The sequence below is a fragment of the Polypterus senegalus genome, chromosome 12 (assembly GCF_016835505.1).
Source record: "Polypterus senegalus isolate Bchr_013 chromosome 12, ASM1683550v1, whole genome shotgun sequence".
In the NCBI taxonomy this organism is placed as follows: domain Eukaryota; kingdom Metazoa; phylum Chordata; class Cladistia; order Polypteriformes; family Polypteridae; genus Polypterus; species Polypterus senegalus.
This window is the reverse complement of record NC_053165.1, coordinates 42,466,780-42,484,795: the sequence shown is the minus strand read 5'-3', so window position 1 is coordinate 42,484,795 and position 18,016 is coordinate 42,466,780. Positions and strand designations below refer to the sequence as shown.

Below are 18,016 nucleotides of genomic sequence, written 5' to 3'. Positions count from 1 at the left end.
GACGGACGGCCTCATATGGGCAGGCACAACTCCGCCTCACATGGCGACCGAGCTGCAGGCTATAGCCGTATATTTAGACAAAAGTAGGTTCCAGTTATGACTGTTATACGTAGAATTTCTAAATATAACCTGCCTAACTATTGTAAGTAAGCTCTAAGGGCTCATTTATACTTCACGCTCGGAACGCGTACGCGCCCGCATCATGGCTGCCACGTGTTCCCAGCGTTCATTTCACGCGTCCTCTAAGCAGGTCCTCAGAAATTAACGTGACGCATGCGCGAGTTGCAGTACCAGCAAAAAGTCGGGGGAGCAGTGTGCTAAAAGTCGGAACGTGACGTCAGAGTCTCTGTTTACTATCTACATGTGACAGCAAACCTCTATGGAGATCATTCGGGGATCGATGTGCGCACTTTGCTGTTTGATGAATGGCTCAAATACAGCGCTATACATTATGTAGCCGATGTGAAGTTGCAAAAAAAAAATAGACTGCACAAAAGATGGTATGTGAGACTTTTAAAATGTATCGTGTCATTTATATATGTCTTTTATTTTTTAATTTTTGCAACTTAACAACAGCAACATAATGTATAGCGTTATATTTGAGCCACTGAGAAAAAAATAAAGGACACGGTGAAAACGGCTTTAATCTCGAAATGTCCACTTTTACCTCGTAGTTTACTTTATCATTAAAGCAAACGGTAGTAAACGTCATCCCAGTTTTTAATCGCTATGAGCTTCTTGGACCTGACAGCAGGTAAAGTAAAACAATAAAAAATAGATGGCACAAAAGATGGTATGTTAGACTTTTAAAATGTATCGTGTCATTACGATCGGGAATATGCGACGCTTGAATATAAAAGCACCACGAATGCATCTGTATGTCGGCATTTTGCTTCAGCAGCGGAAAGCAGCAATAGATCGCCAAACAGAACAAATTAAATGTATGATATTCCAACTCTCTGCACATTTAGAATCTTTAGATTTATACTTGATATCACTTTCATGATGAAATGCATTAAAATGTGTGTTACATTTTACATATAATTTCGTTTAAATAATGAATACTGTTGTTAAATACACACATGGGGGAATAATTACACACATGGGGGTGTCACGGTGGCGGAGCGATAGCACTGCTGTCTCGCAGGGAATTATGTTGCTGGTATTTACTGCTTGTATTCCACATTGTGCTCCGGTTTCCTTCCAAAGATATGCAGATTTGGGGATTTGGTGCCGCTAAAATGACGCTAGTGTATGTGTGTGCTTGTATTCACCTTGCGATGAGCTGAGGCTTCGTCAAGGGACTGTTTCTCACTCGTGCCCAATGCTTCCTGGAATGGACACATACATCCCTGGATTTATAGATTTAATCAATAAACATCCTTTTCAGAGATATTGCGGTAAGGTGTTATCGGAATTTAATAGGTGTTTTAGGCAATTCACAACACAGAGAAGCCGAACATGTTCTCACCGCGATAATATCTCGCACTGCCACCTGGTGGATTCCTCCAGATTTACGTAAAGTACACGCGCAAGTATAAACACTACAACGCTTGCGTAGCAGGAGCGTCCGCTGCAGCATGCGTCGCGTCGCGTGAAGTATAACTGCGGCCTTAGGAATGAGCCTGCCAAATTTCAGCCTTCCACCTACACGGGAAGTTGGAGAATTAGTGATGAGTCAGTCAGTGAGGGCTTTGCCTTTTATTAGTATAGATCATATCTCCCAAAATTTCAATTCTTCAGGTGTGCCAACCCCAGATAAAAAGATTTATTGCTCACTCTGATCCTGATCCCATCCACTGTCTAGTCCACTTTCCCTCAGTGTATCGAGATTCTTCAAGGTGGCCACCCCCAAACTGTATTGGACGTTTTGTGCTCCACAAGAAACAGTCCTTTTCCTGGGCTTAGATAGGTCATGTCTTTCCCATCTGCTATAAAGCTTGTGCTGTTTTTCCTCTCTCTTCCTGCCTTTTCACGCTCCTTTTCAATAGTGTGTCCGTTTCCATGGCACTCCCGGAAATTGCTACAACAGCCCCATACCTCACAAAGGTTCTCCCTATCTAACCTGCCCATCGTATGCTATAGTTGTGCACTAACGGAGACAGGATTCACATAGAGAGACAAAAGATAAACCACAACATAAATTTATGTGGCAGTGCTACAAGAGTAGACCATATATGCAAGTCTTGCTGAAGTTTTTCCATACAGATAGCAAAATTTTGTTGAAAAAGAGCTTTGTTTACTTGTGATGTATACCCCTAGGTATTTAAACTGATCAGTGATAATAAAAGGGAAGGAGTCCAATCTAATATTGTGTGTTACAGAGTTCACTGGAAAGAGCAGACTTTTATTCAGATTAATTTTGAATCTAAATATCTTTTGAATTTCTGCTAGTGCTGTTAGGACTGCAGGCACAGTATTTTGTGGACCAGATGCATGTAGTACCATATCATCTGCATATAGTGATATTTTCTGTTCAAGTCCTTCTCAGATAATTCTCGTTATCTCCAACATTTTGAAAGTGAACTGTCAATGGTGATTGCAAATAGTAGTGGTGACAGGGGGCATCCTTGTTTAGAATCACGTTCTAGTTTGAAGTAGTTTGAAACAATGTTGTTAATTCAAACTGAACCTTCTGGGCTGCTATGCAGCAGTTTGCTCCATGCTCATGTGTTTTGGCCAAGCCCAAATTTGTGCAATGTAGTGAATAGGTAGTCCCATTCAACCACATCAAATACTTTTTCTGCATCCAACGATAATAAGATCCCCAGGGTATTAGACTTTGTAAGTGAATATATCACTTTAAACAGGTGTTGAAGATTGTAAGCTAAATATCTGCCTTTAATAAATCCGTTTTGGTCTTGTGATATTACTAAAGAAGCAATTTCTCAATCATTCTAGCTAGAAATTTGGAGAGTATCTTAACATCATTATTCAGAATTGAGATTGGTCTGTATGATGTACATTGTCACAAGTCCTTATTTTGCTTAGGAAAGACAGTAATTAATGCATGATGAAAAGTTTGAGGTAAAATGTTGTCTCTGACCTCTATAAATGTTACTAACAGAAAGGGAGCTGACTTAATTGAAATTTTTTTTTAAATAAAATTCGGGTAGCCATCAGAGCCTGCTGCTTTCCTACTCTGAAGTGAGATAAACAGACCTGAGCTTGGAGTACTTCTGCTGTGTCAGTGGGGGATGGGATATCAGGCTGCTTGTGCTGATTCACACATTTGCAAAACAAAGACGTTGATGAAATGGTGCGAGGAAATTTAAGCCATGAAAACTTTTTTCGTAGGTTTTCAGGGATTCTAGTGTTAAGATGCCTTCTATGAGATGAGTATATGGGGCATAATCATTTGAGCTCCATGATCAGAGGGGTGTGGTCAGAGATAACAATAGTGTTGTACTTGCAAGATTTGATAGTGGGCAAAATTTTTTCTATAAGAAATATTCAGTTCTCAAGTAACAGTGATGTACTGGTGAGAAGAAGGAATATGCTTTTGATTTTGCATTTAGAAATCTCCAAGGGACTGATAAGTTTTCATCTATTACAAAGTGTGTAATTGTTTTTGCACTGTTTAATTCGTAGTTGAGGCCTTTGACATTCCAGCTGACAAAGTTCACTATTTGGTCATAGAGACATTGCTTCTGAACTTTTGTTGATATTTTGTAGTCTTGGGTAGTAAATTATTACATAAGATAGCTTTGATCTTAATTTCCAGTTTTGCCAGTAGTTATTGCTATGAAGCCTTTTGTTGCGTTTCCACTTACAATTGCAAGAGTTAAAAGGATAGATTAGAAATAGTTTGCTCTCTTTTCCCCCCCGACCTCCTGCCCCCCCATTTTGCCTCCCCATGTGAGGCTAGACCAAACTTTGATGTCCCAGTCCTCTGATATACCTAGAGACACAGCACATCCAAAAAAAAAAAGTCCCCCAGCAGCGTTGTAGAAGGATTGAAGTAGAGATATCTATAGGCAATACTGTCCAAATAAATATAAAAATACAGTATAATCTTAAACATTCCTGTAAGAGTAAAACTAGGGAATGATGTGTGATAGTACAGTCCTAATACAATAAACCAAGGGTACGATGGTAAACGGTCCCCTTTGTGGGAAAAAATTTATAATTGTAATTAAAACGTAAAAAGCCATGAAGGAAATAAAATGTATAATCATGGTAAAAGTCTCATTGCAAATGGACCAAATGGCATGTAAGATCTTCTTTGCCTCACAATCATATTTCAAAAAGTGTCAAGATTAATTTTCTTAGCTGTTTTTCTGCTCTCTCTGGAGAACTAAAAATGCAGAACTTACCTTGAATATCCACTTTCAATTTAGCAGGATACAAAGGGTTGCATCAGATTTCGGCTTTCCATAAGTGCTATTTAATGCCGTAAAATGTGACACGTTTAGCAGCTTTTGAATATAATGTCTTGTTTTAGTCTGAGAAGTGACATCACATTTAATTTATATTATAGTTTTTCAAAACACACAATAAGGCTTCTAGGTTTTGAGGCATTTTATCCGCGTAGGTGGTAAGCTGTTGATATCTCAGTGTTTGATTTGAAGTCCTCTTCAGTTATTTCAGAGAATAGTTCACCTATGTATTTCACTGGGTTTGGACTTTCATGGTTTTCAGGGAGATCTTCAATTCTTATATTCTTTCTGTATCCATCTTCCAGTGCAGCTAGTCTGTCTCCAACCACTTTGCATTTGGAATTTGTAGCTGTTGCTTTCCATCAGTGGTAGATGCCAGTTGTTCAACTGTTTCAATACGAGTCGTGCGTGTTTGCTGACGTCTTCAAGCTGAGCACCAAGTGCTCTAAATTCTCAAACTTACATTTTCCTGTATTTTTTCCAGTTTTTCCCAGCATACCTTTCAAGGTTGCCTCAAAGCAATTACTTAAACATTTCTCCTGGTCTTTATTATCCTAAAACAGTTCTTGTTTGTCTTGTTCATGTCCGTTATATCTTTCCTTATCATTTTTATCATTTGTAACCTTCTTTATATTACTCTTTAGGTCCTTTTATGTCCCCCATGAAAGTTGTAGTTATTGTGGTGTTACCTTCAGCTTGGACTCTATCTTCTCTGTGCCCCACGGGTGAAGTAGCAAACCCAAATGGAGTCTGTGTCGCTGACTCGTGGAGGACTAGTTCACAAAGCGGATAGTAAGGCCCAATTCACTTGCACTTTTGTTCTTGGCTGGTGGCAATGCTGTAGTGTCAGGTTCCAGGAGATCTATTCTTTCGTCTATCTGTTCTAGGTCCGTCTCTGTCTGGCCATACCTTGAACTTTAAACTTTTGTACTGTTTAAACTTAGATGAAGTTTTAGCTGTCTTTTCCATTTCTTTCTGATCCCCTTTTCAGCTATTTATGCTTGTATATCCTTGCATTTACTTTAATTAAAGCCCCTCGGGTTCGGTAATTACAGAATACCTCGGGATGACGGTAAAATAACACTGCTGCTAACAGAGTTCCACTTCAGACTTCCATTTCCCAAAACAGACGAGACCAAAACCACAGAACTACAAACAGTTCTTATCCGAAGGAAGTTATACAGTGAATGATTCCCATCCATCACCTCTTCCTCTCACAATATCTGACTTTGTTGGCACTCAAGTCCAGCCAGTAGTTTATCTGCTTTATTCACCTTTTGAATTATGATATCTATGCTATGTTTTTTGGATTATGTTTCAATCTCACTATCTGCTTAAAATGCTGTTTAAAACTCATAATTTATAGTATATATGCTTACTTTTCACTTCTGTATTTATTGCGGAAATTTTTTTTCTTATCTAATTTCTATTGGCTATTTGCCAATTAATTATATTTCTTACGTTTACTTTGTATAGTGGTGGCTGGAAGACCATGTAGAGTAAGATTTTCATTATAAACTGTGACTGACTGTTTTCTATGCATGTTAGGTTTGTTAGGTTATGTTAAGTTGCTAAAAGTTTTAGTTATGTTAAAATGTTTGCCTTATATATTAATTAATAGTCAATGGGAGGTTCTATTATAACCCCTACAAGTTAAATTGTAAGTGGAATATTCTAATTAATTTTTATCATTCTGACTACAGACTAGTTCAATTTAAGATCGGCCTTGCAGTTGGTAAGGCTTGTAGAGCAAACAGTTTCAAACCATATAGAATGTATTGAACATAATGAACGTATTAAATGTACTGAGGTGCTAAGGTGAAGCCTATGTGCAATAAGTTTGCCATACATTAGAAAAGCAACAACCTTTAAGTATTGAAAGTAATAGAGGTTTGACAGGAGAAAACTAAGACTGTAATGAAACAGAGTGGATCCATTTTTCCTTTTATTCTGTGTGTGTGTGTAATAACTTTTTTCTGAATTGTGTGATTTGCTCTTTATTTTTCATGACAGGTTTTAAAATGAACTTATTGGACAGAGAAATTTCTTTTGTTATGAGTTTTATTCATGCTGGATCCTACCTTGCCGACTCAGTTTGTTGCTTGAGTTTAGGAACCTAGAAAAGACATAGCTACGGTGCATGTTACAGTATGCTTTAAGTTTGTGATAATAGATGGGCATTTTGAGTCTAAACCCTTGCTTATTTGGAAAATAATTTACTCTAACTTCTGGAGTTAGGAAGTTAAAGATCGTGACATGGTGCAGAGTTAATGCAGCATGCTGTGAATTTTGTTGTATGAAAGTTGTATGAGGTATTAATGTGACTGTATTCTGGGTTGTTTAATATGGCTTGTCAGCAATGATTATAAGAATCAAGTCTTACAGTTGTATGGGCATTCAAGATAGCCTTTAAGTTAAAGTGCAGCTAAAGATGCAATGCAGATAAAGGCTTGCTAGCAGGAGAGGTACAGAAGGTCTTCCAACCATAAAAGAGGAAATGGTAAGAATCATAGCCTTTGCGTTTACCACTTCAAAGATGTATGGTAAAATAAACCATATTAAAAGAGCATACAGAATGAAACCACAGGCACATTCTGAGAAAATGTACAAAGCATTTACAGGCAGAAGAGGCTGAATTGACACTTTTTTTTTTTGCTAAGCCAGCAACAATGTCTGTACACAAGCATTTTTCTTTAAACTTTTTATGGTCACAACCAGGAAAAACACATAGTAAATTATTTGTTTGCAATATTTTGGGTACTTGACACTATAACAACAATAAAATACAATATTTTTTCCCCCTAACTGCAAAGTTTTTGTATTTTGAGTCTCTACCAACTGTTAAAGATGTCAATTAATGGTGAAGGTTTATTTTAAACCTCCTTTATCAATTTGGACATTCCTCTGTGTTGATGCAACAGCACAACAGTTTTTATACGTATAAAATGCTAAACTAAGTACAACATTCACTCTAAAGCAGTGGTCTCAAAATCCGGTGCTGGAGGGCCGCAGTGGCTGCAGGTTTTCATTCTAACCCTTTTCTTAATTAGTGACCTATTTGTTGCTAATTAACTTATTTTGAATTTAATTTTAATTGACTCAGACCCCTCAATTGTTTTTCCTTAATTAGCAGTAAAACAATAATGAGATATAAAATGAACCAAACCATGACCAGCAAACTGTGTTCATCGTACAATGACTGAAAATAAAGAAATATGAAGGTCTTGGGAATGCTCATCAGCTCAGGTACGCAAACCATTTTATCAGTGTTCTTAGAAAAGAGAAAATGCCCCAATAAACACAAGTTATCGGCAATATACTAATAGCTATACTATAATGTTAGAATATTATATACTAATATAATATTATTATTATTATTTTATTTATTTATATATATATATATATATGTGTGTGTGTGTGTATATGTATATTTATTCATGATAAGTCAGCAAAACATGAAGTGCTTTTTACTCTTACACTGATGAATGAATACTGCAGTTTTTGTACAACTTTTGCTTGTTAAACACAGCCCTTTACAAAAACTGAATTCCCTATGTATACAAAGTGACATGTTCAGAAGTGGAGCCAGACACATCTAGCACTGTCTGTAATGCAAATATGAAGCCAAGATAAAATCTGCCATGATTGATTAAACACTCTAAATGCAGTTATTTTATTTTTCCCCTAGCTAAGTCGCTTTTTGGCCCTTTAAGTCCAGAAGACATGAGGTCACTTTCCATCTCTTTTATACAGTGGGATGCAAAAGTTTGGGCAACCTTGTTAATAGTCATTATTTTCCTGTATAAATCGTTGGTTGTTACGATCAAAAATGTCAGTTAAATATATCATATAGGAGACACACACAGTGATATTTGAGAAGTGAAATGAAGTTTATTGGATTTACAGAAAGTGTGCAATAATTGTTCAAATAAAATCAGGCAGGTGCATAAATTTGGGCACCATTGTCCTTTTATTGATTACAAAACTTTTAGAACTAATTATTGGAACTCAAATTGGCTTGGTAAGCTCAGTGACCCCTGCCCTACATACACAGGTGAATCCTATAATGAGAAAGAGTATTTAAGGGGGTCAATTGTAAGTTTCCCTCCTCCTTTAATTTTCTCTGAAGAGTAGCAACATGGGGGTCACAAAACAACTTTCAAATGACCTGAAGACCAAGATTGTTCACCATCATGGTTTAGGGGAAGGATACAGAAAGCTGTCCCAGAGATTTAAGCTGTCTGTTTCCACAGCTAGGAACATATTGAGGAAATGGAAGACCACAGGCTCAGTTCAAGTTAAGGCTCGAAGTGGCAGACCAAGAAAGATTTCGGATAGACAGAAGCGACGAATGGTGAGAACAGTCAGAGTCAACCCACAGACCAGCACCAAAGACCTACAACATCATCTTGCAGCAGATGGAGTCACTGTGCATCGTTCAACCATTCGCGCACATTTACACAAGGAGATGCTGTATGCGAGAGTGATGCAGAGGAAGCCTTTTCTCCGCCCACAGCACAAACAGAGCCGCTTGAGGTATGCTGAAGCACATTTGGACAAGCCAGCTTAATTTTGGAATAAGGTGCTGTGGACTGATGAAACTAAAATTGAGTTATTTGGGTATAACAAGGGGCGTTATGCATGGAGGAAAAAGAACACAGCATTCCAAGAAAAACACCTTCTACCTACAGTAAAATATGGTGGTGGTTCCAGCATGCTGTGGGGCTGTGTGGCCTGTGCAGAGACTGGGAATCTTGTCAAAGTTGATGGACGCATGGATTCCACTCAGTATCAGCAGATTCTGGAGACCAATGTCCAGGAATCAGTGACAAAGCTGAAGCTGCGCTGGGGCTGGATCTTTCAACAAGACAACGACCCGAAACACTGCTCAAAATCCACTAAGGCATTCATGCAGAGGAACAAGTACAAAGTTCTGGAATGGCCATCTCAGTCCCCAGACCTGAATATAATTGAAAATCTGTGGTGTGAGTTAAAGAGAGCTGTCCATGCTCGGAAGCCATCAAACCTGAATGAACTAGAGATGTTTTGTAAAGCGAAATGGTCCAAAATACCTTCAACCACAATCCAGACTCTCATTGGAACCTACAGGAAGCGTTTAGAGGCTGTAATTTCTGCAAAAGGCGGATCTACTAAATATTGATTTCATTTCTTTTTTTGTAGTGCCCAAATTTATGCACCTGCCTGATTTTTTTTGAACAATTATTGCAGACTTTCTGTAAATCCAATAAACTTCATTTCACTTCTCAAATATCACTGTGTGTCTCCCCTATAGGATAAAAAATGTCAGTTAAATATATCATAACAACCAACGATTTATACATGTAAATAATGACTATTAACAAGGCTTCCCAAACTTTTGCATCCCACTGTATAAATTGAGGCTCTGCGAGTCTATTTGTAGATTCAGCTGCTTCATTTGTGTGACACAAAGAGCTGCCTTTGTAATGATCTTGAAGTTTTTATTGTATTTAGCATTTTTGTTTACTATAGTTTCCATAGTTAGTCGGTTAAAATCCTTACAGATGTTACAGATTCAATTTAGACCTATAAATACCAAATTACATTTCACATGCAGGAATAGACAGAGAGAACTTGCTCCTAGGGGGAGATTTGGCTTTTTACAGAAGCTGTTTAAATAATTTAAACACATAAATAGTGTGTTTGTGTAGATACAGGTATTTATTAACCTGTGGCCCAAGCACACCCCTTAATGACTAAAAAGCTAGAAAATTAAAAGAAAAAAAAAAGTTTTGACTTGGTTGTCACAGTAAGTTATTATGCAGGAGCTTTGTTAATGGTGTAAAGGAGCCGCAATCATGTTTTTTGATATATGTCTGCCGAATAATAATTTAAAATAAAATAATTAAAGATATTATCCGCAAATTGGGGTTTAATTGAGTTTAGCTGGATTTAGCTACATTTCGGACTGTTTCCGGAATGCAGCAGCTAGCGAGCTGATTGGAGACCGTAAGAGCCAATCAGAATTTTTGAAACCAAGTCTGTGATTGGTTGGTTTTGTGGCACACTTATAACGGTGTACAGAGAGTTGAGCGCTTGCAGCAGAGAATGTTGTGAGCGCAAGCAACACATTGCGAGCAAGCGCAAATGAAAAACTGAGCGAGAGGGGTGCTATTGTGTGTGTGTATATGGATAAGTGCAAACACTGAAATACATTTTTTGCACGCAGCAATGAATTTTGTTCACTCAAATTCAGCTTTTGTACGCTCAAAATAAATTTCTCTTCAAAATGCAACACTTGCACTTGCAATCTTTTTTTACGTGCGCTCAATATTTTTTTACGTGTGCTCAGAATAGTGGCACTGAAATAACGCCATACCCAGAGTGTGTCCTATAACTGAGCTTGCACTTTAAAGTAATTTGTTGATTCAGTGAACCTCTCTTGAAGTGATGTTACCAGCCCAGCATACCACAGCATAGAAAATTGCACTGGCCATCACAGTTATAGAAGATTTGAAGGATGTCACAAAGAGCCTGTTCTACCATTTCTTATATAGTTTCTCAGTGTTTCAAGGCCTATCCTGTTTTTAATGTGGACCCCCAAGTGCTTGTGCTTATGGGAGTAGCCCGCCTCTACATCCACTCCCTGTCAATAACCAGTTCTTGGTTTTACTGATGTAGACAATTTTCTTTGCACCAAGAAGCAAACTTCTCTACTTGACTCCTTTATTCTGTCTCATCCCTTGTATTAATACTCCCCATAAGTGAATAATCACCTTCGAATTTCTGCATGTGACATGACCTGGTGTTATATTTATAGTCTGAGGTGTGCAGAGTGAAGAGAAAAGGAGACAGAACTGTTCTTTGTGGTTTATCCATATCAGAAACACAGACCTTGACTCGAGCAAACTGCCCTCTGTCCAACAAATAGTCTGTTGTCCAGGATACCATAGGCTCCTCCACATGCATATCTCTGAGCTTACCTCTTAACAGGGATGGATGTATAGTACTGGAGAAATCGGAAAACACAATCCTCGAAGGGCTGCCAGCATTGTATAGAGTGGTCCAGATCTAATTATGCAATTTTCATTACGCTATAACTTATTAAGTTCATTACATAGAAAAGCACCCAAAAAATCCCGGACCATCAAGAAGTGTGCGTACTGACGACATGAAAAATCGTCTTCGCACTGAACTAGAATCGTCCCTGCATAAATCAAAGTCATCCAGACGATCTGAATCTGCATAAATAGATCTGGACCACCCTGTACAGGTGAGAATAAGCCTTGTGGAGCAGATAGATACTTTAATTGCATCCCTCACTCCAATCTTTGTCCGATAGGCAAACTACACTGAGTCCAGGTTGTCTACTGCAAGAAGATTTTTATAGTTCATTACCAGTCTCTCAAATGTGTTCAAGATGTGAAATGTATGTGCAATTGGTTTGTAGTTATTAGGTGAAGAAGTTCCTGCCTTGTTTGGAACAGGAACAATGCAGAGTGTTCTCCACAGCAGTGACACTTTCTGAAGCTTTAGGGACAGACTGAACAGTTGACGGAGGACACCACAAACTTGGTCAGCACAGGACTTGAGAACTCACAGACTAACTCCATCTGGTCCTGGAGCTTTTCTTGTTTGTAGCTTCCTCAATTGTCTCCTTACTTGTTGTTCAGTTATAGACAGCCCACACTGATGTTCAGAGTGTAAATATTACGCTGGCCATTCCAGTTGATGTGGTAGGGTTTGTTGATGCAGTAGGGGTGGTGTTGGAAGACTGGTCATTGGAAGAAGGTGGCAGTGGGAGGGAAAATCTGTTAAAGATTGGGTCAGGGTTTTCACTCTGTCCATATCCCTTCTAGCACCAGAGCTAGAAATGCCTTTAAATGTAAGCATCCCATTTGTGGAGGGATTAATATAAACATTAACACTAGAATTACCAACGCCTACGAAAAAACTCGTAATCCCGGCTCACCTTAAATCCATTCGCACAGCTCTGTCAGCGATTTTTGTGTTGTAAATGTGTCGATCAACACAAGCAGCTAGCAGCCTACTATTCCTACATCCCCCACCGCTGCAGGAAGGGCAAAAAGCTCTCTCGGCTCAAGCCTTGTTTATCAGGGAGTGAGGTACCTGGAGCTGTATAGGGTAAATATAATATGTCATTATTTGGAACACATGCATTTCATGTGCGTTCTGTGTCTACAAAGATCTGTGTAAGGGTAGGATGACAGGAAATGCAAGAATGTTGAACACATACCTACAAGACAAACATGTTTCATGTTTTAGTACCAACAACAAAATTTTGATATGAAGTGTATAATATGTGAAGACTGAAGTCCAAATATCAAATAAGCACTTTCACAAAAGGTACAAATAGAACAAATGCGCTTTTTTTTCAGGACTATAACCAAAGAAAAAGAAATCAGGTTAGTGTACTTCGTTGTCACGACTGCTTTGGTAATACAGAAAGAACTGCTGACAATAGGTCATGGGTTCGAGCCTTGCCGTCTTCCAAAATAGATGTTTTGAGTAGTGATCTGCTCGAATGTTACTATTATACAATAAAAACATACATTTAATTTGAGTCTGCAACAGCCAGTGTAAATGTATGGTACTTGTAAAAGTTAGCGTTCACACTCCCCGGATCTGACACTGCTGTTTTCAAATAAAGACGTGCTATAACAGGTGAACTCAGATGAGGGTGAAGGTTCTACATCGGAGAAAGAGAACAGAAGCCCTCCCAGCAAGAAACATCCAGACACGCATCAGAACAGTGCAACTGCACCAGGTGTAAAGGCAAAAGATAGTGCCATTTGGATGCAGCAGCATCTCCTCTTTTTTAGGAAAAGAATACAACTCCAGAAATTTCATTTCATGAGGTTATCGGGGCATAAGTTCTCTGGCTGATGATGTTTCTATTGTTGGCAAGTGGTGTTCATTTGCTCACAGTAGCTAGCATTTGCCCTGGCTCTGGGACCAACCCCTATCACACAGAGTTCTCTATCTCAGCGTGTGTTCATGTGCGTGAATTCATGTATGTGTGAGGTGCTGCTCTGCCCTTTCCTTTTGGATTTAGGGTGAGAAACGTACAAAAACTTATAATTGACAGAACTTATCCTTCACAAGGTTATCTTTAGTCACAGTTAACTGCAGTACCATAGTACATTAGCGGACTTTGTTCTATCTGTTAAATTGCAGTTAATAGTTCTTGAAATCAAGATATACGTTATGGTTTGAGGTAAGTGATGCTTGGTTTCCTTTCCAGGCTGGCTTTCTCCAGACACGTGGAAGTATTCTTTCTTTTCCATGTTCAGGATTCTACTTCTTTGCCTTTGGTTGCACCTTCTGGTTGTGGGCGGTACTGCTGTCTTCTGTGCAAAGGCCTTATGGAAAATATCCTCGGATGCTAGCAAAAGTATGCCTGTTAAGTCAACTGGTGATCAGTTTTTGACCATCGGTAGCAAAGCGAACAAGTGGGTTTCATACAATCTCTCTTTCTCTTGCTCCTCTATTCACTGTCCCTCAGTAAGTTTGGACTAATGGCAACCTCGTCCAGACTCCAACACAGGCGAGTATTCTACCTTTTCTTTTCAGCATATTTCCCTCTGGAATAAAGGGAATGCTTCAAACTCTATTGCCACAACCTATCAGGTATGAGTTCTAGCTACAGGCAGCCATGTTTTGGCCAGGTCAAGCTGTAGTGTAGTGAGAGAAGAGCAGTTAGGGTGTTACAAGGATTTTTATAGGGAAGAATAGAGGTTGTGTCATTGGCTTCATGGGTGCAAATAAGCCCATCCTCTTGGTTAACCACTGGTGCAAAGTTCTGCCAGTGTTGCTCATCCTGGATTTATGGTCCTTTGTTCAGACCTTGAGTCCATTTTGTGTCTTAAAGAGAGATGTCCCTTGCTGTTACATGGTCTGAAACTGATCAGATATGTTTGCAAGTGCTGCATTCCAGTGGGTGGCCCAGTCAGACAAACCAAAAACCATTGGGGGGTGATGAGAGAGTCTGGCAATAGTTTGCTAAGGGTTCCAACCTGGTAAAGTGGATAATGCCAGTCTGTGCTACAGGTGTGTGAGCTGATTGTGCATGTAACAGAAATGCTTTGCAATAATGTCCCTGCCTTGGAATCAGAGTGAATCCAGCTAAGAGACAAACGGGAAGGTTTGAAAAATATCACAGAATTGGCGGTTGCTACAATATGTCTACTGTTTCGAAGTCCGTTTTAAAGTGTATTAAGATGAAAGAGAGTAATTGCAACATATGCCAGGAAAAAGTCTGCCAGGATAGGACTACAGTGAAGACATTTGGTGCTGCAAATTTTATAAGACATTTAAGATTACATCACACAGCAGAATTCACAGACTTTCAAAAACTAATTACATATGAGTAACAGTGTTCTTTTTGATCTGTTTTACTTCTTTTTTTTTTTTGATCGATTTTTCAAAGTACTGTAAAATTCATTGAACACCAATATATTTTACCAGTAATTATTATTTTTTTTTTTTCCTGCCCCGTGCAAGAGTGTAGAGAGCAAGAAGATTGTTTAGTACATCTTTTAATTTACTTGATGAGAGAGGGAAAGAATGTCAAGGGATAATCCCACAGGGTAAATTGCTTCGTTTTATCAAATGATACCTGCTAGTAATACATGTTCACATGACATAATTCACTTTCATTCTGTTGTTTATTTTACATTAATATGTACAGGGTATTGTTACATGTTTTCGTTAACATATTTGCTATACCAAATGTGTATATACAGTATGTATAATGAATCAATTAAAATATACTTTAACATTAAAATCTAATAAAATATGTAACATTGTGTTCAATAAATATTTAAATTACTGAGATATTGCAAGCTGTAAGGAATCCGTGTGCTGTTGCTTATGCTGTTGTGATCTGAGGCTTCATGAAGTCATATCTGGTAGTTCGGACTACTTTAAGCAGTTTGTTTTCATTTGATGGTGTACAGTATTACAGTACATGAAGCAAGATTATAAAACAGACTAATGGAAGAATTTATAATTAGATGCAAGCGTCATGGACACCAGGTATGGGCTAGTGTTCCGTCCAGGGTGGTTGAAGGTTTCTTATCCAGTTTAACAGAAGCTCATGGGGAGACTAATTTCATGGTGGCAGTCGTCTTGGGGTACAATGGCTGCATGGATACCTTCAGGGCAAACTGAGATTTGCAGTCCCATGGAACAGCCTTGTTGTGGTCTATGGGTGCCACCAGGGGTAGTTGCAGGAACAGACTGTCCCGAACAGACCTCCAATCATGTTTTCAGTTCTGGTAACCAGAAGCTGTTGCCTTTTTGTTAAGCCTGGCAGCAGCATTTAAAAGAGAGTGTCATTTCTTGGAGAGACTCTGCCATTCTGTCATAGCTTTTGAAAATGTGGACGACTTTCTCGTAACTCACTGCCTTAAATTTGGGCTGTTCGTTTTAATACACAGTGCATACTTTTCATGAGGGCTGGTGGTGTAGCTGTTATTTAGGAATCCTCTTCTCTTTAAAAAAAAAAAAAAATAAATAAATAAAAAAATTACTAAACTGTGTTGTCTACAGAAACCCACCTTTACATGAACTCCTTAAATGAAAAGGTATATACAGTATAACAAGGCCAAGGTTGACATGTCATGTTGTTGTGCCTGCCGTTTGGTTATTTAATTACTTTCACACTGCAAACTTGTGTGAGAGCATATGAAGAAATGTCATGGTAAAATCATATCTCTGTTAAGTACTGCTAGTTTAAGCACGTCCTCAGTGAAACTTTTTTGATATTGTATTTGCATTACGATTTAAATGTCTAGAGTGCAGCAGTTTTTTTGCCTCAAAAAAAGAAAAAGATATGGCTTATAAGAACAATTTTGGTGAGGATAGCATTGTTCATCAATCTCCATTCACTTAATTTTTGCAAAACGGCATCTAGCTCAGTTGTGAGGTTGCCTAAAGTACTACTATCTATGACCCAACATAGTAGCTTCTTTCATATATCTGTGGCACTTTAAATGGAAAAAATGTCTAACATTTGTGCAAAGTTTGAACTTAACATGCTTCAGTTTCTGGCCCTGTTCTACATAAAGAATATGTTTTTGAAATTGCATCTAGTTCCACTTTACTAATTTTCATCTTAATTCTAACACTTTAATTATGTCTCTTCTTAAACAGAAAAGGTTCAGCTCTTTCAGTCCTTCCTCCTACAGTAGCTCATATTTTGTAATCCTGGAATAAGTATGAGTACATTCTTAATAGTCCCTGTGGTTTATTTAAATAGAAGGTTAACAACTTCTTCACATGAGAAAACCTCAAAAAATAGACAAGGCATTATGTCCTTGTTTCTGGCCTGATTGCTAAAGTAATTGACCGTTCTTGGTCTTCCAAGGGAGTCTTTTCTAGATGATATGTATGTTTTGAAGCTTATGGCGAGTATGTGCTAATGACTGAAGTTGTCCTTGACGTTCTTGCTCTTTGTGTTCCTTTGCCACTTGTTTATGTGGTTTGATCATGATAAACATTTAGCTTCTAGGGACTGGAAGGGAAATTCAACAACACTTTGTTTGAAAGCAAGACTCTTAATTCACCAATTTATCTTTACATATAAAGATAGTTGTCATTAGTCAAGCAACCTTTGCTAATCTTTTGTATTTATGTTTTAAAGCTGATACTTCTACAAATGTGTCCCCTGCTTTTGGAAAAAGCACTTGTGTTGCTGAAGAGATGCCAGTATTTGTGCCTCAAGCTCTTCCTTCCTCTGCTTCAGTCACCCCTGCCTCTGAACCAGTCCACACTCAGCAGCCTTGTTCTGTCAAAGGTTCAGTTTCCTCGGATAATATCTACGCAACCGTTGTCAGTGATGGGAGTGCAGCTCACAACAAAGTGAATCAAGGTAATGGTGTAAAGCTATCTTGGGCTTATCTGTCTAAAGCTTCACCAGATATTCCACCTTTTATTAACTAAAATTTTCCCTCTTTCTCTTTTGATTAATTGTTTCAAACGTTCATACAGATTTTATTTCTTTTTACATTTTATGTAATTGAGCAAGCCCTTTTCTTATATTTTTAAGGGGTTGAGTAATAAGTAACACTGAAGAAAATCTGTTTACCTTGACATACTTTACTACAGATGGAGGCTAATGCTGATTGATTGTCCAGTGTCACTGGTATGGAAACTGTGTCAGAGAGTTGCATACTGTTAATGTGCAATTATTAACAATGGAGCAAAGCAAAATTAGTCTTCCAAGATATACCTGAGTTTCCCTGTGACAAAAATAGTCGGACTGTGGGGCTATGATCTATGCCAATCTCTCAGAGAGCTGCTATATCTTAATTGTTGTGTGGCATCCAGTTTTTGAAAGTAAAGCCTGTATGGTGACCTGACATTCATCACCATGTTATTGTACATGTTTTCTAACCATATTGTGTTAAAAGTATATATAACACACTATGCATATAAAAAGTTTCACTATTGTGGAAGTTGTCACATTTAATTATTATACTGCATTGAATCACAGTGGATTTAATCTGGTTTTTTGACCATCAAAATAAGCACCATGTTTGTTGTAAGCCAAATATTTTACGTTATCAAAAACAGGCTGTTCCCAATGTGAAGCTTATTGGAGGCACCATCATGCTGTAGAGATGCTTCACTGC

At 38.2% G+C, this 18,016-nt stretch overlaps 1 protein-coding gene across 3 annotated transcripts in view; it reads left to right on the top strand.

Moving 5' to 3' along the window:
• Positions 1-18,016, top strand: part of LOC120540316 (serine/threonine-protein kinase WNK2-like) — a 205,600-nt gene that overhangs the window by 168,756 nt on the left and 18,828 nt on the right. For all 3 annotated transcript variants that reach the window (XM_039770970.1, XM_039770969.1, XM_039770968.1), the window contains exon 24: positions 17,026-17,253. In XM_039770970.1, the coding sequence (XP_039626904.1) occupies positions 17,026-17,253 (228 nt within the window). The remainder of the gene's footprint in view (positions 1-17,025; positions 17,254-18,016) is intronic.